The sequence below is a fragment of the Hemitrygon akajei genome, chromosome 10, assembly GCF_048418815.1.
Source record: "Hemitrygon akajei chromosome 10, sHemAka1.3, whole genome shotgun sequence".
Classification (NCBI taxonomy): Eukaryota; Metazoa; Chordata; class Chondrichthyes; order Myliobatiformes; family Dasyatidae; genus Hemitrygon; species Hemitrygon akajei.
In genome coordinates this window covers 174,045,287-174,068,385 of record NC_133133.1, presented here as the reverse complement: position 1 = coordinate 174,068,385, position 23,099 = coordinate 174,045,287, and the positions used below count along the sequence as shown (strand labels likewise).

The following is a 23,099-nucleotide window of genomic DNA, read 5'->3' as shown; positions in this document are numbered from 1 at the left end:
TGTCCCATCTACTTGCAGCTGAACAATAGTCCCCCATAACCCTCCAATCAATGTCATTGGGGTGCTAAGGTAGCATAGAGATTAGCACAACCTATTACAGCTTGTAATGTTCCAGAGTTCAGAGTTCAATTCTGACATCCCCTGTAAGAAATTTGTAGGTTCCTTACCATGAGCACCTGGGTTTCCTCCAGGTGCTCCGGTTTCCACCCACAGTCCAAAGATGAACTGGTCATTAGGTTAATTAGTCATTCTAAATTGTCCTATGGTTAGGTTAGGGTTAAATAGGTGGGTTGCTGGTCGGAACAGCTCAGAGGCCCAGAAGGACCTGTTCCACACTGTATATCTAAATAATTAATAAATAAATACTTATCTAAACTAGCATCCAGCAGATCCCTTGTTGCTCCCGATTCCATCAACCACAGTCTCTTCTATCTCCAAAATCAGAAAAAAATGGGATGAGCAGAAAGCGTCAGAATGGACTTGGTGGGCCAAAAGATCTGAGCCAACAATGTGCTGGAGGATCTCAGAGGTGCGGTCAGCATCTGTGGGGGTGAGGGGGGGAATTATTGATGTGTCAAGTTGAAATCTTACACCTGTGATCTCCTCTGTCTGTGATGTTGCACTCATAGAAACAGAAATCTACAGCACATAGCAGGCCCTTCGGCCCACAATGTTGTGCTAACCATGTAACCTACTCTAGATACCGCCTAGAATTTCCCTACTGCATAGTTCTCTATATTTCTAAGCTCCATGTACCTATTCAGGAGTCTCTTAAACGACCCTGTTGTATCCACTTCTATCACCGTCGCTGGCACTGCATTCCACTCACTCACCATTCTGTGTGTGAAAAATTTACCTCTGACATCCTCCTTCTACCTACTTCCAAGCACTTTAATACTGTGCCCCTCGTGTTAGCCATTTCAGCCCTGGGAAAAAGCCTCTGGCTATCTACACAATCCATGCCTCTCATCTTATACACCTCTTATCAGGTCACCTCTCATCCTCCATTGCTCCAAGGAGAAAAGGCCAAATACACTCAACCTATCCTCATAAAGCACGTTCTCCAATTCAGGCAACACCCTTGTAAATCTCCTCTGAACTCTCTCTATCGTATCCACATCCTTCCTGTAATGAGGTGACCAGAACTGAACACAATACTCCCAAGTGGGGTCTGACCAAGGTTTTATATAGCTCAGAGAAATGAATGCAGAGTCATGGTGACCATTCAATTCACTTCTTCTGTCTGTTCATGGCTGCTCAGGGGCTTCCAGAGGTGAGTGATAACTGGGCAGTACGCACAACACTGGGGCAGCTCAGTGGCTCTGAGGAGGGAAATGGACATTTAACATTTTGGGTTGAGACCCCTCTCCTTGATTCCACTTCAATCCTTTTTATCTTGTTAGTGAGGAAACGTTCCCCTCCTTGCCCAGCCCTACCTGTTAGTGACTCCAAACCTGTGAGGCCAACTCTTGCCTCTCTCCATACTTCAGGGCCAATGAGGGATGGACAATAAAGGTCAGCATGGCCAGTGACATCCAGACCAAGTTGGTTGTCCATCATGACAGGAAACTTGTGCGGAGAGTTTTGAAAATGGAAAAGCCATTGCACTGGGGCAGTTCCACTTTTTTGACCTCGGAAGTCCAGGACCAGTGATACAACAAGTCATCACAAGCTGGGGTCTTCCTTGGCTGCAGTGGATGACCATGTCTACTTCTGTGCCTTTCCATGTCCTGTGCTCTTCACGAAATGTTGCAGAACTGCCTTCCTAGCCATTGGATCTCTCTGTAGATCTCATTCACCCAGTCCGCCAGAGCTGACTGCACGTGCTAGGAGAGGCATGTCACTATCTCACTGGGGTACAAGGCCCACCAGCTACCCTCACCTGTCTGTCGAAGCGGTATACCAGGGTGTGGCTGCTGTCACATGCAAACAAATACATGCAGCCACAGGCGTGAGCTGAGTGTCCAGTGAGGATCAAAGGTGAGTGAGCTGCCCTGGAATGGACACGACAAGCCCCCTTTCCTGAGGTGCTAACCCTCCCTGGACACGACAAGTCCCTCCACCTGAGGTGTTACACCTCCCTGGACACCCCAGAGCAAGTGAAGACATGATTGTAATCACATGTAATCAAGCCCATGATCAGGGAGTCCTAGGCCAAGGGCTGAAGGTCAAAACTGTGAAAGGCAAGTCCTGGGGTTAATACCCAGAAGTTGGTAAAGTCTGGAGGGCAAAGTTAAAGTTCAAAGACTGAAGTCAGGGAGTCCAGAAGTAGAGGCTTGTCCGGGGGTCAGAGACCAGATGTCTGCTAGTTTGAAACCTGTCAATCGTACTCCCACTGACACCTCCCAGATACTCCCTCTGACACCTCCCAGCCTGCATGTACAAGCACCTGCCAGTCCCCATCCAGCTGATGGGATTCACCAGCCGCTCATTCCAGACTCGTCACCGGCAGCCTATTTAACCCCAGTTCTCATCCACTGTCCTTGTTCACTCATCAAACCAGCTGAAATCAACCAGTTGCTCTGAGATTTCCCTTGCCCTGCCTAAAGTTTACCTTGTTGCCTGTTGTGATTAGTTTCTGTTCACTCTTGTTTTGTGGCCCCTTGTGGCTTGGTATTATTATTAAAGTTCTCATTCACCTCTAAACCATCTTCAATGTTCTGCTTTTGGGTCAAGCTCCTCTACAGTTCCTGACAGAGACAATTACTAGAGGCCCGGAAGTGGTTGGAGGAGTGAGTGAGTGAGTGAGTGAGTGAGTGAGTGAGTGAGTGAGTGAGTGAGTGAGTGAGTGAGTGAGTGAGTGAGTGAGTGAGTGAGTGAGTGAGTGAGTGAGTGAGTGAGTGAGTGAGTGAGTGAGTGAGTGAGTGAGTGAGTGAGTGAGTGAGTGAGTGGTTTTAACATTGTTGTCTTTAATGTTGTTTTGTTGCATTCTGTGTTATTCTGCTGAACATTGTGGACATGTGTTGTGATGGAAAATAACTGGTTCTTTGAGTTTCAACAGTAGAGGCCTGGACACACACAGTTTTAATAATAAGGAGTTTATTTACAAGGGGAAGTCGGGTCAACACAAGCAACTACAATACACAGGAAGCAGTGTGGGGACAGGGAACGGTTACACAAACAAAGAACAAGGGAAAAGCACTATGACAGCTATTCCCCTTGACCTTGGATAGCTGCGGCTCCCTTACCAGGACCAACAACAAACCTTCCCAAACATAAATCAATGCACTTACCTTCAATGAGGTGGTCTGTAAGAGAGACTGAGCCAGGGGCAAGCCTCACCTTTTATAGCATGGGGCTGGGCAAGATAATCCAATTAAGGTGACCAATAATTTAGGTGTGCATTGATTAGTTGGGAGGGACCAAATGTTGATTGGCATGTGGTGTGTCCTCCGACCAGCCAGATGGCAGTGCATCTGTCACGTGGCCGGTATCTCTGGATACAGCATGTTATGTTGGTACTGGAATATTTGGCTACAATTGCCGTCTGTGCCCAGCACATCATTACGTTGTGTTGGTTGTTAATGCAAATGATACATTTCACTGTATGTTTCCATGTACTTGGGATAAATAAATGAATCTGAATATCCTGCATTCTGCTATTGCTTGACCTTCATATACTGTCATTGGCAGAAGGTCCAGCTAATCAAGAAAGCTCAGGATGTCCACAATTTTCAGTTGAGTATTTAGGAGTCAGGTGTGGGGTAGCTATTGGGATCAGGGGAAAGAACAGAGAACTTTGCCATTGACAGTCCCAAGCCCATCCTATGAAAGGAGGAGAGATAGTCATGGGACTAGCAACACCATCCATTAAAACCCAGTGCTACAGAAACACCAACAGAAGCTCTAAAGACCTTCGAAGATGGACTACACCCGGAAACAATGTGGAAGACTGGCCCAGGACAGAGGACTCTGGTGAGCTGCTGTTAGTAGTCTTTGCCCCACTAATGGGTTTAAGAAGAAGAAGAAGAGGGGCCAAGGTTGTATTTACTATGATATGCCTTTATAATTCCTGCTGTGACAGGGGGAAGCAAAGGCTGGGGATCCATGAGATAAAGGAACCTGAAATCTGAGCCAGTGAGGGCTGTGCAGTGCAGACACTGGGGCAGAGTTAGCTTCCAGAGATTCTCAGGATGACACTTACCACCTCCCTCAGCTACAGTGAGTGTCTGGTCCAAGAACAACTTTAAAATGACTTACTTTAATGCAACATCAGTGATGAGAACTCCTTTTCCTCCTTTTCCCTAAAGCCTGGCTTCAAGGATTCATCTAGTGTAGCGAGGCGTAAAGGGGTTAGGACTGGTGCCCACTGCCGGAGGCAAAGCACCCTTTGGATTTGGTGCCAGGCCAACATCTGGCTCTTTGGTGATAGGGATGTCTGTTCAGCCAAATGTTGTAGAGGAATTCATCTGTACCACTCACATCTGGAGATTAAAGCCCACGACACCGAGACCTCACTCACACCAGCCTCCCAACCCCTGGCCCAACTCACATCCGATTCTCCCTCATACACGTCTGGCTCCTCCTCACACCTGCCCACCCACTCACACAGCTGCTGACCCTCACATCAGCCTTCCTTACATACTGCTCCTTTAAACTGGCTGTTCCAAAAAACCTTCCCCTCCACCCAACACATCTGGTTGCCCTAACATCGGGTCACGATCTGCATACCTGCCTGCATCTCCTACACACACACACACACACACACACACACACACACACACACACACACACACACACACACACACACACACACACACACACACACACACACACCTGCACAAGCCAGAGGTTGAGCTACGTGTAACGTTGGGAGGAGTATGGAGGGCTATGGTCCAGTTGCTGGTCGATGGGAGTAGGCAGATTAATAGTTTGGCATGGGTTGGATGGGCCGAATGGCCTGCTGCGCTGTAGTGCTCTACGACTATAACACCCATACATTTATTCATCCCGTAATGCCGCATAGTCACCCTTAGAGAAAGAGAGAGATTAAAGATTAACTTTATTTATCACATGCACCTCAAACCATGGAAACATACAATGTTCGCGCCAGTGACCATCACAGTCGAGGAGGTGCTGGGGGCTGCCGGCACCAACATAGCGTACCCACAACTTACTAGCCCGAACGGGTCTGCCTTTGGGACGTGGCAGGAAACCGGGGCACCCGAAGGAAACCCTCGCGGTCACAGGGAGAACGTGCAAACTCCTTTCTGACAGCGGTAGGAGTTGGAACCCGGATCGCTGGCGTTGTAAAGCTTCGCGCTAATTATGCCGCCCAGCATCTAGCTGTCCTTCAATTCTGTCCAGTGCTTTGGGAAGTTCTGATTCTTCCAGAATAAAGCGCGGGTAATTTAATAACAGTTTCGTTCTCTGAATACCCTAACATCAGTGGAGTGGATGGTGTCTGCAGCATAAGCTCCCTCGGGGGGTGTGCCGGACGGACGGACGGGGGAGGGGGGGCTCTGTTGCCCGTGGGATGGGAGGATTCAGGATTTTCGGGTCTGACGGAACTGTCCGGCCCCGCGGTCTGAGTACGGGGTCCGTTCTCGGGATTGGACGCCAGCCAGATTGGAGGTTGGGGTAGTCTGCTTCCTGGGGAGGCGCTTGTCCTGAGATGACGCAGGCGCCCGGGAAGGGGGTATAAACAGGATACAGGGTGCAGAGGGAAGTTCACTTGAAGGGGCACTTTGCAGGATACGGGGTGAGTAGCAGAGCGCTGGCGCCGTCAATGCAGAGGGAGAGGGAGAGGGAGCGCGCTTCCGCCGCGCACCGCCACCTCCCCACACTCCCCATCCTCGAGTCCTTCAGGACATCTCGGAGCAGCACTCCGGGAACGGGCTGAACCGCAGGTACTCTGGGGGCAAACAAACTCGTTCTGCCCCAACTTCTGAGTCAGGGGACGTGAGCCGGCCGGGCAGAGACCGCTCACTTGGCCATCTGCAGGTTTCACGAAACGAAGGGAAATTTCGTTTCCCGAATGTCAGATCGTAACTGCGCGCTAATAGTTAGAAAGCTGTAGACTGTAGTTGTGTGTGTGAGAGAGAGTGTGTGTGTGAGAGAGTGTGTGTGTGAGTGAGTGTGTGTGTGTGAGTGAGTGAGTGTGTGTGTGTGTGTGTTGGGGAGGGATGCGTGAGAGTGAGTGCGTGTGTGTGTGTGTTGGGGAGGGGTGCGTGTGCATGCCTGCATTTCTGGGTATATTTGAGAGAGAGAGAGAGAGAGAGAGAGAGTGAGTAATTGCCCCCCTGTGCCTGTTTGGAACAATACAGCACGGGAACAGGCCATTCGGACCACGACGCTGTGCCCCATGAAGCAAACTAGCAATAAACTCAGCAGCATCTACGGGGAGGAATAAAGAGTCAATGCCTCTGGCCAAGGCACTTCACTGCGATGAAATGTGAACTGTTTATTCATTCCCATAGAAGCTGCCTGACCTTCTAAGTTCCTGCAGCATTGTGTGTGTGTTGCTCTGGATTTCCAGCATCTGCAGAATCTCTTGAGTTTAAATTAGCAATTCCATAAAACCCAATCTAACTATTCCCTTTTGCCTACATGATGTCCCCATCCCTCCATTCCCCAGCACATCTGGAGAATCCCTTGAGCACCTTTGTCCTATCTGCCCGTACCACACCCTGACAGCACGTTCCAGACACACACCATTCTGGACGTAAAGCAACATTTTTGCTGAACTTACCCCCTCTCACCTTAAATCCATGCCCTCTGGTATTAGACATTCCAAACTTGGGGAAAACATTCCGGCTGCCCACTCTATGCATGTCATAATCCTATGGACTTCTAGAAAGTGTGTCCAGCATTTAGTCAGATCGAGGATGCTGTTAGGGATCGAGGGGCTTGGTTACAGGGAGAAGTTAGGCAGGCTGGGGCCACTCCTTAGAGCATAGAGACTGAGAGGTAACCTTATGGAGGTGTATAAAATCATGAGGGTCATAGACGGGGCAAATGCACACGATCTTTCTCTCAGAGTTGAGAAGTCAAGGACTAGGAAACATAGGGTTAAGATAAGAGGGGAAAGATTTAATTGGCAACTTTTTCACTCAGAGTATGGTCAGTATTTGGAACAAGCTACCAGAGGAAGTTGTTGAGGCAGGTACGTTAACAACATTTAAAAGACACTCGGGCAGGTACGTGGATAGGCTTATTTATTTATTTAGAGACACAGCATGGAAAACCCACTTCCAGGCCACCTAGCCACGTCACACAGCAGCCCACCAACTTAACCCTAGCCTAATCACAACATGGCGAGGCCAGGAGGGGGATCTGGATGACTGGGCATCTCAGGATCTGCATACCTTCTGCCCAGGCTTGTGATGACGATGATCACCCACTGTCCCTTCGAGACAGATGGATGCCAACCACCACCACCATTCACAACACAATGACCAATTAGCCTACTACCCGGAATGTCTTTGGACTGTAGGTGAAAACGGGAGCACTCGGAGGAAACCCATGCAGTCATGGGGAAAGCATACAAACTTTCTTACTGTGGATTCGGAAGTGAACCCTGAATTCCAACACACCAACTGTAACGGCATCACACGAATCGCTACTCTACTGAGGAGCCCCTATCATAGGAAGTGGTACAATAATAACACTTAATAGGTACTTGGACAGGTACATGGGGAGGAAAGGATGAGAGCGATATGCATTAGATATGGGCAAATGGGACAGGCTTAGGTGAGAAGCTTGGTTAGCATGGAATGGTTGGGCTGAAGGGCCTGTTTTTAGGGTTGATCTCCCCCAGCACCATCTTTCCAGGTTAACCCATATTCCCTGATCCTTCACCTCCTCCCTCAGTAATGGTTTCTCCACAGCCTCAGAATAGCAGGATGTTTCTTGTGAGACATAGAACCAAAGAATAGTACAACAGGGATGAAATAGGGTTCAGAACAGAGATGAGATAAATTTCTTTAGCCAGAGGGTGGTGAAACTAAGAAATCCATTGCCGCAGATGGCTGTTGAGGCCAAGTCATTGGGTATATTTACAGTGGAGGTTGATAGGTTCTTGATTAATCAGGGTGTCAAAGGAAATGAGGAGGAGACAGAAGAACGTGGTTGAGAAGGAAAATAAATCAGGCACGATGGAGCCAAGTGGCCTAATTCTGCTCCTATGTCTTATGGGTTTAAGACAAGACTGATAGCAGCGTGGTTATGTTACCACTCGGAATGATGTCCTTAATTCTGCTTCCATGACTAATAGTCCTATGGTCTTATCCTTCTTGGGTTGAGAATTCCAATCACTCCCTCTCCATTGGGTGAAGGAGTTCCTTTCCATCTCTGTCCTGATTGGACAAAGAACAGCAAGAGGTGACAAGAGAGAGGGAGATCTCCAAGAAGGGAGCAGGATAACTGCTTGGTGCCCACCCGTACAGTGGAGGAGGTGCCCAGAATAAGAACACTGCTGGACTGCAGAGGAACACACACAAAGTGCTGGAGGAACTCAGCAGCTCAGGCAGCGTCCATGGAGAATAAGTGGAGGGCTACGTAGGAGGGAAGGGTTGGATTGGTCTTCGTGGTTCGGCAGAACATCATGGATCAAAAGACCTGTACTGTTCTGTAACACACAAACTACCGAGCATGTGACCCTTTATCAGGATTGGATAGGAAAGGGGGGGGGGGGGGGAATGAGAGGTAAAGGCTGACAGGTAATAGGTGAGGGGAAAGGTGGGTAAATGAAGAGGGGAGATGAAGCAACAAGCTGGGAGGGGATAGGTGGAAGAGGTAAAGGGCTGAAGAAGGAGGACTTTGATAGAAGAGGAGAGTGAACCATGAGAGAAAGGGGAGGAGGAGGGGGCACCAGAGGGAGCTGATTTGGGACGTTTTCCTACAAAGTTTGCATTCCAGAACACCTGAGATATCCTCCTTCTTCAAAGAATAGTGTTTGTATCCATAGATGCTGCCTGGCCTGCTGAGTTCCTCCAGAACTTTACGCATGTTGCTTTGGATTTCCAGCAACTGTAGAATCTCTTATGTTTATATTAGAAATGCAATTGGTTTATTATTGTCACACGTACCGGGATACAGTGAAAAACTTGTCTTCACATTATTCATACGGATCAGATCATTGCACAGTGCATTGAGGTAGAACAAGGGAAAACTGTAACAGAATGCAGAGTAAAGTGTAACAGCTACAGAGAAAGTGCAGTGCAGGCAGACAATTTGGTGCATGATCACAATGTGATATGATCACAAGATCATACAGAATGTCATGAGGTAGTTGTTTTGTAGCAGCATTACAGCAGAAAGACATAAATTACAAAATAAAGAGTGTAAAAGAAGAACATTGAGGTGATGTTCATGGGTTCACAGATAATTTAGAAATCTGATGGCAGAGGGGCTGATGCTCTTCCTGAATCACTGGGTGTGGGTCTTCAGGCTCCGAACAGAGGAAAGTTGGGTGATTCTTGGATGGTAAGATGCCTCCCGGGTGCCAGGGTCTGGGACATCTTGGATTGAGTCCTCAGCATTCTTCAGTGAGAGTGTGAACAGCCAGAAGTCGCGGTCCATGTAGGGACCAATGACAACAGGTAGGATGCATGACAAGGTTCTGTGTAGGGAGTTCAGGGACTTAGGGGGAAAGTTAAAGGGAAAGGTTGTGATCTCAGGATTGCTACCCGTGCCACGTGCTAGTGAGGCCAGAACTAGGAAGATTATACAGTTTAATGTGTGGCTAAGAAATTGGTGTACGAGGGAGGGCATAAAATTTTTGGATCATTGGACTCTCTTCCAGGGAAAGTGGGACATGTACAGAAAGGAAGGTTTGCACCTGAACTGGAGGGGAACTAATATCCTAGAGGGAAGGTTTGTTAATTCTGCATGGTGGGGTTTAAACTAGAGGTGCTGGATGATGGGAACCAGAGTTCCAGGACAGTTAGTGGAGAGGTTGTGGATACAGATATTGTTAAGATCTCAGACGAAGTCAGGAATCAGAGGTTTGAGTGTGGAGCGACTAGTGTCCTGGTCTGTGTATATTTCAATGCAAGAAGTATCATAGGAAAGGTGGATGATAATGCTGAAGATGAGGTAGCTGGTTTACAAACAGAGGCAGTGTGTAGTGTGGAGAGGCTGTTGATAGGGCAAAGTTACAGTCAACAGGGTGAGTTGCAATGTAAAAGGTGGACAAACTTGACAAGGTTGAATACAGGACTGGAGGCATTATATCTGAATGTGAATAGTATACGGAATAAGGTAGACGAACTTGAAGCACAGTTGCAGATTGGCATTTATGATGTTGTAGGCATCACTGAATCATGGCTGAAAGAAGATCACAGCTGGGAGCTTAATGTCCAAGGATACACATTGTATTGAAAGGACAGGCAGGAAGGCAGAGGGAGCGGCATTGCTCTGTTGGTAAACAATGAAATCAAATCATTAGAATGTGATGACATAGGTTCAGAAGGTGTTGAATCATTGTGGATAGAGCTAAGGAACTGCGAGGGTAAAAAGACCCAAATGGGAGTTGTATACAAACCCCCAAGCAAGTAGTAAGGATGGGGTCTATAGATTACAATGGGAGATGGAAAATGCATGCCAAATAGTCACGGGAGATTTCCACGCGTGGGTAGATGGAGAAAATCAAATTGGTGCTGAATCCCAAGAGGGGGAATTTCTATGAGGTAGATTTTTAGAGCAGCTCATGGTTGAGCCCACTAGGGAATCAGCTATTCTGGATAGGGTGGTGTGTAATGAACTGGAATTGATAAGAGAGTTCAAGGTAAAAGGAGAAAGTGATCATAATATGATCAAATTCACCATGAAATTGGAGAAGGAGATGCCAAAGTCAGATGTATCAGTATTACAGTGGAGTAAAGGGAATTACAGAGGCATGAGAAAGGAGTTGCCCAGAATTGATTGGAAAAGAACACTGGCAGGGATGACAGCAGAGCAGCAATGGCTGGAATTTCTGGAAGTAATTCAGAAGTCACAGGATATATACATCCCAAAGAGAAGGAAGTATTTTAAAGAGAAGATGATACAACTGTGCTAACAAGAGAAGTCAAAGCCAACATAAAAGCCAAAGAGAGGGTAAATAATAGAGCAAAAATTCGTGGGAAGTTAGAGGCTTGGGAAGCTTTTAAAACCAACTAAAATATCATTAATAAGGTAAATCTGGAATACAAAAGTAATCTAGCCAATAATATTAAAGAGGATATCAAAAATTTCTTCAGATACATGATGTGTAAAAGAGGCAAAAGTGGATATTGGACCATTGGAAAATGATATTAGAGAGGTAGTAATGGTGGATGAACTGTATAAGTATTTTGCATGAGTCTTCACTGTGGAAGACACTAGCAGTGTGGTGGAAGTTCCAGGTGTCGGGTCATGAAGTGTGTGAAGTTACTATTAATAGAGAGAAGGTTCTTGGGAAACTGAAAGGTTTAAAAGTGGATAAGTCACCTGGACCACATGGTGTAAACTGCAGAGTTCTGAAAGAGGCGGCAAAAGAGATTGTAGAGGCATTAGTAATGATCTTTCAAGAATCACTAGATTCTGGAATGTTTCTGGAAATGAGGAAAATTGCAAATGTCACTCCACTCTTCAAGAAGGGAGAGAGGCAGAAGAAAGGAAACTATAGGCCAGTTAGTCTGACCTCAGTGGCTGGAAATAAATTGGAGTTGATTATTAAGGATGAGATCTCAGGGTACTTGGAGGCACATAATAAAATCGGCCATAGTCAACATGTTTTCCTCAAGAGAAAATGTTGCCTGACAAATCTATTGGAACCCTTTGAAGAAATAGCAAACAGGATAGACAAAGGAGCATTGGTTGGTGTTGTGTACTTGGATTTTCAGAAGGCCTTTGACAAGGTTCCACACATGAAGCTGGTATCACAGGAATGATTCTAGCATGGATAAAACAGTGGCTGATCGGCAGGAGGTAAAGAGTGGGAATAAAGGGAGTCTTTTCTGGTTTGCTGCCGGTGACTAGTGGTGTTCCACAGGGGTCTGTGTTGTGACCAATTCTTTTTACATTATTTGTCAATGATTTAGATGATGGAATTGATGGCTTTGTTGCAAAATTTGCAGGCTATTATATTAAGATAGGTGGAGGGGCAGGTAGTTTTGAGGAAGTAGAGAGACTACAGAAGGACCGACAGATTAGGAGAATGGGCAAAGAAAAGGCAGATGGAAGACAGTATCAGGAAACATCTGGTCATGAACCTTGATAGAAGAAATGAAAGGGTTGACTATTTTCTAAATGGAGAGAAAATACAAAAAACATGAGGTGTAAAGGGACTGGGGAGTCCTTGTGTAGAATTCCCTAAAGGTTAATTTGCAGGTTGAGTCAGTGGTGAGGAAGGCAAATGCAATGTTAGCATTCACTTCAAGAGGACTAGGATATAAAAGCAAGGATGTAATGTTGAGACTTTATAAAGCACTGATGCGGCCTCAGTTGGAGTATTGTGAGCAGTTCTGGGCTCCTTATCTTAGAAAGTTTGCGCTGAAGCTGGAGAGGGTTCAAAGGAGGTTCACAAAAATGATTCCAGGATTCAGAATGCCTTGTCATATGAAGAGTCTTTGAGGGCTCTGGGCCTGTATTCACTAGAATTTAGAAGAATGAGGGGTGACCTCATTGTAACCTATTGAATGCTGAAAGCCCAGATAGAGTGGATGTGGAGAGGATGTTTCCTGTGGTGGGAGAGCCTAAGACCAGAGGACACAATCTCAAAATAGAACGGCGTCCTTTTACAACGGAGATGAGGAGGCATTTCTTTAGCCAGAGAATGGTGAATCTGTGAAATTCATAGCCACAGGAAGCTGTGGAGGCCAAATCTTTATGTGTATTTAAGGCAGAGGTTGATAGGTTCTTGATTGGTCAGGTGATGAAGGGATACAGGGAGAAGGCAGGAGATTGGTGCAGAGAGGAAAGTTGGATCAGCCATGATGAAATGATGGAAGACTCAATGGGCCAAATGGACTCATTCTGCTCCTATATGTTTTGGTCTTATGGTCTTAGCATGAGATGACGAGTCCTGGAAAGTGGGAACAGTTCAGTGATGGGGGTGAGTGAAATTGATTGAAGATATCCCCTCTGGTTCAAGAGCCTAATGACTGAGGGGTAATAAGTTCCTGAACAGGGTCCTGAGGCTCCTGTACCTCCTTCCTAGTGGCAGCAGTGAGATGAGAGTATGACCTGGGTGGTGGGGTTCCTGTTGATGGATGCTGATTTCCTGTGATAGCTCTCTGTGTTGGTGGGCAGGGTTTTACCCATGATGCTCTGGGCCATATCCATTACATTTTTGGGGTTTTTACATCCAAGGGCATTGCTGTTTCCAGGGTGTGTGTGATGCTAGTTCACACCAGCACCATGAGTGTTTCTATGCCTGTGTCTATATGTACATGGGTGTCATAAAAACAGAGTGCTGGAAACACTCAGCAGGTCAGGCAGCGTCTGTGCAGAGTGAAGCAGAGTTAATGCGACAAGTAGAAGACCCAGAACTGGAACTAATTCGTCTATCAGGCTGTCCTATACCACACGGCAGACGCTTGGTGAAAGTTGCAAATGCTGACTCCTTATACGCTTAACTGTCAGACATGATGCAGTAAGATCAAACGGTAGTTTAGCAGCTACAGTGCCTGCCATTGGTGATGGGGTTCAATTCCCATCTCTGTCTGTGAGCAGTTTGTATATTCTGAACAGAGAGGTTTCCTCCTGATGCTCGGAATCAGGTTAAATATCACTGACATACGTCGTCAGATTTGTTAACTTTGCAGCAGCAGTACAATGCATTCATAATAATGAAATAATTACAATCAGCAATGCATAAGCAAAATTAAATTAAGTAAGTAGGGCGAAAAAAGATCAAAAAATAGTGAGGTAGTGTTCATGGGTTCATTGTCTATTCAGAAATCTGATGGTGAAGGGCAAGGAAATGTTCCTGAAACATTGAGTGTGTGTCTCCAGTTTCCTCCCACACTCCTAAGACCTATGGGTTAGTGTTGGTCATTTGTGGACCTGCTATATTGGCGACAGAAGCACGCTGACACATGTGGTCTCCCCCCAGCACATCTTCGGACTACGACGCATTTCACTGTATGTTTCAATGGATTGAACGTGTGACAAATAAAGTTACTCTTTACGAAATGGCAGCAGTAACTGGTATAACACATCACAATGAATGAGAATGCCCCCCCCCCCAATGTTCTTTTCAGTATTTACCCATGAAAAAATGCCATTAAAGTGAATTGCCTTTCATTGTCATCTGTGGGGTCTTGCTGTGCCCAAATTGATTGTCATGTTTCTTTTATTACAAGAGTGTGGACACTTCAAAGAGAACTTTATTGGCTTTAAAACTCACTTCTGATGGGTGCTCTTTAAATGTAAGTTTCTCTCTCTGCCTGGGTGTTTTTCTTTGTGTGTATCTGTGGTTAAGATTATGGGGTAACACACACACAAAATGCTGGAGGAACTCAGCAAGTCAGACAGCATCTATAGAGAAGAATAATCAATATTTCTGGCCAAGACGCTTCATCAGGAAAGGAAGAGGAAGAAGTCAGAATTAGAAGGTTGGGGGGGGGGGGGGGGGGCGGAGGTTAATCTACTTCTCTCCCCCTTCCTTTCCAGTTCTGATGAAGGGTCTCGGCCTGAAATGTTGATGGTTTATTCCTCTATGTAGATGTTGCCTGACCTGCTGAGTTCCTCTAGCATTTTGTGTGTGTTGCTCTGGATTTCCAGCATCTGTAGAATCTGTTGTGGTTATGAATGTGGGGTGGTGCTATGCATTGGTGAGCGTTAACTTAACTGTGTCTCAAGAACAGGTCTTCCTCCCGGTGGAGACTGAATGACTGCTCTGCCCCCACATTATGGTAAGACCCATTTACCCATTACATTCTCAGTCTGGGCCTGTGGTTAAGACACGGGACTGTTTGATATTTATTTAATTCTGTTATTTAGAACCCAAATGTGGAGGATCTAGAAGTGATCATGGAGTTCCTCGACGAGCAGCAGAAGGCATTTGTATTTGAGCAGGAGACTGCCTCAGGCTCAGGTGAGTGTGGAAGAAATCTTAACAGTATAGAACGTAAACCGTACAGCAGAGTACAGGCCCTTTGGCCCACAATGTTGTGTTGATCCTACTCTAAGATCAATCTAACCCGTCCCTCCCACATAACTATTCACTTTTCTATCAACTTGTTCTGAATCTCATTCCATTACAGTAAATATGTGCTCACACACATGCGGACATTCTCTTCCAGAAATTCCTCTTCATCTCTGTTCTAAAGGGACATCCTTCTATTCTGAGGCTCTGCCCTTTGGTCCAGGCCTCCCCCACTTTAGGAAACATCCTCTCCTTGTCCACTCTATCTAGGCCTTTCAATATTCGGTAGGTTTCAATGACTAGTATGAAAGGACTAGTATGGAAAACTGAGCTGTATGGCCTGAGAGATTATGGGTAATCACAGATAATAGGAGAGAGGAGGCAGGTTAACAAATCAGACCCTTAGACACTCAATAATCACTCAGTCTGTGAGAGTGGGATAGTGATAGGTTGTCAAATAAAGCAAAACTGTCAACAAAGGAATGACACAATCAACAAAATTTGGTGTCACTGATCCTGGTGATCAGTACGGTGAGCCATGGATTCTCTGTGCCCTGAGGGAAGGAAAAGTCTTCCAACTCCATTTGCTCCCTTCGTCTGTTCAGCCGATGCTTTCTGCTTTCTCCAGGGGCCTGTGCTTTTGGATTCTCCGTGGAAAGTTGGCACCCTGGTTCCTACAGCAACAGGAACTCAGCCTTTCAAGAAATATTTCTTCCTTCGCAGCGTTACGCTTCTAATCCGGTAAGTGCTGTGGGACCTCAGTGACTTTTCTGATCCTCGGGTTCTTTTAGGAGTTCAGGAGGGAGTGAAAGCTTTTTTGCCTTTACAGTTGTTTATTTTAAAGTTTACACAAAGGAACAGATACAGATATATGAACTAAATGAATACAGAGAGAACAAAGGGAAAAGGACAATCAAAGAAAAGATGGCGCCATTGCAAAAACTGGCACTTAAATATTCGAGCTAACACCACATTCCTGAGATAGTGGAAGGCCTATCAAGAGTATCAGGCAGAGCACGTGTCACGTGCTAACACTTAGCCAATGTAAAATGAAAAAGGTGATAAACCGTTATATAACTGCTATACTGCTTACCTGCCAGTAGGTGGAGACAAAACATCACATAGTTTGTTACAATACAAATCGTCTTAGTTTTAAAAAAACTACATTAATTCAACTAATATCTTATCAAAAACATGAAAAAGCAACTGATTCCGACAGGGCCTTTGAAAATGGGATTTTATCAGACTAGGGAAAGAGTAAGAGGGAGAGGGAGAGTGACAGAGGGAGGGAGAGAGGAGGAAAGAGAGAAGGGGAGAGAGAGAGAGAAAAGGGGAATGTTAGAGAGAGTGGAGGGAGAAGGGGGAGAGGGGGAACAAGAGGTAGGGGATTAGGGGAGAGGGGTTGGGAGGGAGACAGTCAAAGAGATAGAAAGAGAGTGAGTGTGTGAAGATCAGAGAGAGTAAAAGAAAGGGAGAGAAAGATACAGGGAGAGAGACAATAAGAGAGTGAGAGAGAGTGATGGAGAGGGAGAGATAAATGCATTTCTTAAGGGGTTTCTGAGGCCATTATGCTGCAAGGCCAATGAAACAGTTCTGCAGCAGGGAACCTCAACAGCCCGCAGTAAACACAAACAATTCTACAGATGCTGAAAAACAGAGTAACACACACAAAATGCTGGAGGAACTCAGCAGTTCAGGCAGCATCTATGGAAATGAATAAACAGTCGACGTTTTGGGCCAAAGCCCTTCCTCAGGACTGGAAAGGAAAGGGGAAGAGGCCAGAATAAGAAGGTGGGGGAGAGGGAGGAGTACAAGCTGACAAGTGACAGGTGAGAGGGAAGGTGGATGGGTGGAGGAGGGATGAAGTAAGACGCTGGGAGGGGATTGGTGGAAGAGGTAAAGGGCTGAAGAAGAATCAAACTGATAGGAGAACAGAGTGGACCATGGGAGAAAGAGATGGAGAAGGGGCATGTAGATGCCCACAATTTCCTAACCCTAATCCATATGACTTTGGACTATGGGAGGAAACCAGAGCATCTGGAGGAAACCCATGCAGTCATGGGGAGAAGGTCCAAACTCCGCGTGGACAGCGGCGTGAATTGGACCCTGACCTTCCAATCACTGGTGCTGCAATAGTGTTACGCCAACCACTACACTACTGTGACGGCCATCTTACCACACTTGGAAATGGTTCAGTCACCTGATAACTGTAGGTTAGAATCCATCGTTGAGCCTGGTGGTACGTGCTTTCCGGCCTTTGTATCTACTGCCTGATGGGAGGGGGAAGAAGTGAGGAAGAGGGTTTAACTTTGGATTTCCAGTTTTAGCAATTTTTCTTCTGGTAACGGTTAGCTTTATTTGTCACATGTACATTAAAACATGCAGTGAAATGTGTCATTCGTGTCAAATCGAATCGGTGAGGATTGTGCTGGTCAACCTGCGAGCGTTGCTACGTTTCCCAGCGCTGTGACGTGAGGTGAGATGGCACGGTGATAAAACAGAGACAACCTGACATTGCTCGTCTTGTCGTTGCAGTGTGGACTGTCTGTTGGGCCCGAGTGTGTGGACAACCCTTACTGCTCTCCACTCTCTGACTTCAGACCAGCTCTACCCTCAGAATATGTGATGAGAAGCAGCAACAGTGAGAAGAGTAAGGACATTTAACATAATGACAAGTGACCATAGGCCACTCAGCCCCTCAAACCTATCCCCCATTCAATTCGATCATAGCCCCATAAACCTCTATTTTCCCCCTCCCCTGATCTTTACAGATTTTATTTTTTATTTATTTCGAGATGCAGCACGGTAACAGGTCCCTCCGGCCTAATGAGCCGGTGCCTAATTACAAGCTTATGACCAATTAATCTCTTTACCCAGTGGTCTTTAGGAGGAAACCGGTTCACCTGGTAGGCAAGAAGAGAACATATGGTCTCTTTTCCAACAGCGGTGAAATTGAGCCCCAGTCCTTGGAGCTGTATTAGCGTCATACTAAATGGTACAATATCGTGCCACCCTCTGTTTCTCTTATGAATCTGCCTTCACCAGCTCCAGGCAATTAATTACTCCTCAGATCGTTCTAAACCTCTCACCTCACCAAAATGAGTCACTGACACTGCATCTGCAGGGATCAGACACATAGTTCCCCGAAGGTGGAGACACAGGTAGACAGGTCGGTGAAGAAGGTGATATTGGGGAGTCTAGGACCAGGTAGACAGGTTGGTGAAGAAGGTGATATTGGGGAGTCTAAGACCAGGTAGACAGGTCGGTGAAGAAGGTGATATTGGGGAGTCTAGGACCAGGTAGACAGGTCGGTGAAGAAGGTGATATTGGGGAGTCTAGGACCAGGTAGACAGGTCGGTGAAGAAGGTGATATTGGGGAGTCTAGGACCAGGTAGACAGGTCAGTGAAGAAGGTGATATTGGGAAGTCTAGGACCAGGTAGACAGGTCGGTGAAGAAGGTAATATTGGGGCGTCTAGGACCAGGTAGACAGGTCGGTGAAGAAGGTGATATTGGGGAGTCTAGGACCAGGTAGACAGGTTGGTGAAGAAGGTGATATTGGGGAGTCTAAGACCAGGTAGACAGGTCGGTGAAGAAGGTGATATTGGGGAGTCTAAGACCAGGTAGACAGGTTGGTGAAGAAGGTGATATTGGGGAGTCTAGGACCAGGTAGACAGGTTGGTGAAGAAGGTGATATTGGGGAGTCTAAGACCAGGTAGACAGGTCGGTGAAGAAGGTGATATTGGGGAGTCTAAGACCAGGTAGACAGGTTGGTGAAGAAGGTGATATTGGGGAGTCTAGGACCAGGTAGACAGGTCGGTGAAGAAGGTGATATTGGGGAGTCTAAGACCAGGTAGACAGGTCGGTGAAGAAGGTGATATTGGGGAGTCTAGGACCAGGTAGACAGGTCGGTGAAGAAGGTGATATTGGGGAGTCTAGGACCAGGTAGACAAGTCGGTGAAGAAGGTGATATTGGGGAGTCTAGGACAAAGTAGGCAGGGATAAGGGATAAGGAGTATGGACCGAACACAGGCAGATGGGACTTGCTCAGATGGATGGCATGGACCAGATGGGCTGAAAGGCCTACTTCCCTGCTGGATAACTCCATGACTCTCATATCAGGGGTTCCCAACCTGGGGTCCATGCACCCCTTGGTTAATGGTAGGGGTCCATGGCATAAAAAAGTTTGAGAACCCCTGCTCCGAATGAACTCTCATGATCCAGTCTTCTCAATTCCCTGGGGGAGAAACTGAATCCAATAGCAGAGGAGATTGGACCATGGGAGAAAGGGAAGGAGGAGGAGACCAGAGGGAGATGATGGACAGTTGAGGAGAAGGAGTAAGAGGGAAGCCAGAATGGGTAATGGAAAAAGAGAAGGGAGAGTGGGGAGAAATTACTGGAAGTTAGAGCAATCCATGTTCACGCCATTAGGGCTGGAGTCTTTTCAGACAGAATATGAGATGTTGCTCCTGCAGCCTGAAAGTGACCTCATTATGGCCGTAGAGAAGACCATGGGACTACATTTGGAATGGGGTTGGGAACTGGAATTAAATGGCTGGCCTCCAGAAAATCCTGTCTGTACTGGACAGAGCAACTTTCATTCTCAATAGAGATCTTATTTCTTTACTCATGATAGGATAATTTCTCTTGGCAGGATTAGCCCAGTTTAGACTGCCTCCACCACCAATATGACCTTCTAATCACCAACACAATCCAGACACCAGGAGCTGGATTGGATTCTCATGACACCTTTAACCCCATTCCTCTTTTTCTCCCAAACCCCACAGGAAAGAGAAGGGTCAGGCTTTTCCAGTTCCTCTTCGAGATGCTAGAGGACCCACAGATGAGACACTGCATCTGGTGGATCCAGCCCTCCGGTGGACTCTTCCAGTTCTCTTCCCAGAACAAGGAGAAGCTGGCAGAGATCTGGGGCAGAAGGAAGGGCAACAAAAAGACCATGACCTACCAGAAGATGGCCAGGGCCTTAAGGAACTACTCCCGTACAGGCGAGATCATCAAGGTGAAACGCAAGCTGACCTACCAGTTCAGCCAGCAGATCATCAGCCGACTGCGGGGAGTCAGCAAAAGATCCTTCGTCTACCCCTTCCTCAATTGAGGTGCCCTGCGAGGGCCTGGAGGCAGGGCGTCTTCTAAGCTCTACCTCCCCAAAGCAGAAAGGCACTATATCAATGCAAGTTACCTTCTTTAGCCTTCTTCAAGAAGTCTAGCAGAACTAAGAGGGCAGGGAGAGAATCTCTTCCCCCTGTTTCGGGGTTCCATGGGAATCTCAGGCAATATTTGCTGTGGTGTGTTAATGCAGCATGCAATTATTATACAGAATAAAGAAGTACATAAAATAGAATTGGAAGTAAGGATATGGAATAAAATGTGCATAAATTCATAAATACCAGCATATATTTACAATGTAAAGGGCATTAATAGAGGGAGGTGGGGCTAACTATAATAGTTGATCAGATGAACTGTCCGGGGGAAGGAATTATTACAACAGGGTGAAGTTGTTTGTTTTTCTAGCCCTAAAGGACTTTCCAGAAGGCAGTTTTTGGAAAAGGCAGCTTGCAGTGTGGGTAGTGTCCACAGTGACTTCTCCTGCCCATTGTTTTGGAGTGAAGACTAAAAGACCAAAAACATAGGAGCAGAATTAGGCCATTCAGCCCATCAAGTCTGCTCCACTATTCTATCATGGCTCAACCCCATACACCTGTCTTCTTGCCATGTCCTTTGATACCTGACTGATCAGGAAACTATCAACTTCAGCCTTAAGTATACCCACAGACTTGGCCTCCACCGCAGTCTGTGGTAGAACATTCCACAGATTTACTACTCCCTGGCTAAGGACACGCCTCTAGTTCTGGTTACCCCCACTGGAGGAAACATCCTCTCCACATCCACCCTTTCATCATTCAGTAGCTTTCAATGAGATCCCCCACGTTCTTCTAAATTCCAGTGAGTACAGGCCCAAAGCTGCCTAACACTCCTCATATGTTAACCTCTCCATTCCTAGAATCATCCTTGTGAACTTCCTCAGGACTCTCTCCAATGACAACACATCCGTCCTGAGATATGGGGCCCAAAGCTGTTGACAATACTCCAAGTGCAGCTTGACTAGTGTCTTATAAAGGCTCAGCATTATCTCCTTGCTTTTATATTCTATTCCCCTTGCAATAAATGTCAACATTGCATTTGCCTTCTTTACCGCAGGCTCAACCTATAAATTAACCTTCTGGGAGTCTTGCACGAGGACTCCTAGGTCCTTCTGCACCTCTGATGTTTGAACCTTCCCCCCATTTAGATAATAGTCCGCACTATTGTTCCTTTTACCAAAATGCATTATCATACATTTCCAAACTCTGTATCCATCTGCCACTTTTTTCCCCTTCTTCCAATCTGTCTAAGTCCTACTGAAATTCCATTGCTTCCTCAGCACTACCTACCCTTCCACCTATCTTTGTATCATCCGCAAACTTTGCCACAAAGCCATGAATTCCATTATCTAGATCATTGACAAACAATGTGAAAAGCAGTGGTCCCAATACTGACCCCTGAGGAACATCACGAGTCACCGGCAGCCAACCAGAAAAGGTCCCCTTTATTCTCACTTGCAGTCTTCTGCCTGTCAGCCATTCCTCTTTCCATGCCAGTATCTTTCCTGTAATGGCATCGGATTTTATCTTGTTAAGCAGCTTCATGTGTGGCACTTTATCAAATGCCTTCTGAAAATCCAAGTAAATGACATCCACCACCTCTCCTTTGTCCACCCTGCTTGTTACTTCCTCAATGAACTCAAACAGATTTGTTGGGCAAGTTTTCCTTTTACAGAAAACATGCTGACTATGACTTTTTTATCATTCGTCTCCAAATACCCCGAAACCTCACCCTAAATAATACACTCCCACACTTTCCCAACCACTGGGTAATTATAGGCTACCTGGCCTATAATTTCCTTTCTTTTGCCTTCCTCCCTTCTTAAAGAGTGGAGTGACATCAGCTGTTCTGTGTCACAGTACAGTGCAATACATAAAAATGACTATAAATTACAATAAAAAATACATTAAAAATTGAATAAGTCATACAAAATGAAAGCAAAAATAGTGAGGTAGTGTTCATTATCTATTCAGAAATCTGATGATGGAGGGGAAGAATCTGTTACTAAAATGTTGAGTGTGTGTCTTCAGGCTCCTGTACCTTCTCCCTGATAATAGCAATGAGAAGAGGGCATGTCCTGGGAGATGGAGATCCCTTATGATGTAATGCGCCACGCTTTACAGTACAGCACTGGCTGTAAAATCAATTCCCGACGCTGTCTTTAAGGAGTTTGTACGTTCTCCCTGGGACCATATAGGTTTCCTCTGGGTGCTCTGGTCTCCTCCCACATTCTAAAGATGTACAGGTCAGGGTTAATGAGTTGTGGGTATGTATGTTATGTTAAGCCTGACATGTAGCATTTGCAGGCTGCCCAGTACAGTCCTCACTGATTTGATTTGACAGAAAATGATGCATTTTACTGAATGTTTTGTTCTACATGTGACAAATAAAGCTCGTCTTGAAATACTTGCCAATATTTACCAAAACCACATCTCTAAACCAGTACATCTGGCTCTGAGTCTGGGCCAGCATTACGGTTAGTGTAACGTTATTACAATGCCAGCCACCTGCATTCAATTCCCGCCACTGTCCGTAAGGGTTTGGTAGGTTATCCCCGTGACCGCATGGGTTGGCTCCCACGTTCCAAAGATGTTGTTCAGTAGGTTAATTGGGACAGGTTGGGCCGGAAGGGCCGGTTATCGTGCTTTATTTATCTAAAAAAGAAAAGCACAGCACAGGAATGGATCCTTCAGCCCATGTCATTTCTGCCATTCCAGTTTGTGGGACCTTCCTCTGCACAAAACAACTGCTAACGTTTCCACATCACATCATTTGCAACAGATAAAAATCCCTCTTTTCTCTTGTCTCTCTTGCCCTCGTCTTCTCCTCCTTCCTACAAGACACTCCGAATCAAGATGTTTGTTCTGGCAACAATTTATATTG

At 46.1% G+C, this 23,099-nt stretch overlaps 1 protein-coding gene across 2 annotated transcripts; it reads left to right on the top strand.

Moving 5' to 3' along the window:
* Positions 1-5,663: 5,663 nt before the first annotated feature.
* On the top strand, positions 5,664-22,561 carry spi2 (Spi-2 proto-oncogene). Of its 2 annotated transcripts, none has more exons than XM_073057711.1 (7): positions 5,664-5,701; positions 14,271-14,336; positions 14,775-14,822; positions 14,911-15,004; positions 15,684-15,796; positions 17,591-17,705; positions 19,841-22,561. In XM_073057711.1, exons 3-7 carry the CDS (start codon positions 14,820-14,822, stop codon positions 20,167-20,169), a joined length of 654 nt encoding a protein of 217 aa, XP_072913812.1. In that variant the 5' UTR covers positions 5,664-5,701; positions 14,271-14,336; positions 14,775-14,819; the 3' UTR covers positions 20,170-22,561. The 2 variants fall into 2 exon arrangements, with proteins under 2 accessions (XP_072913812.1, XP_072913813.1); XM_073057712.1 differs by having other exon boundaries at positions 5,680-5,701; positions 14,770-14,822.
* Positions 22,562-23,099: the final 538 nt, after the last annotated feature.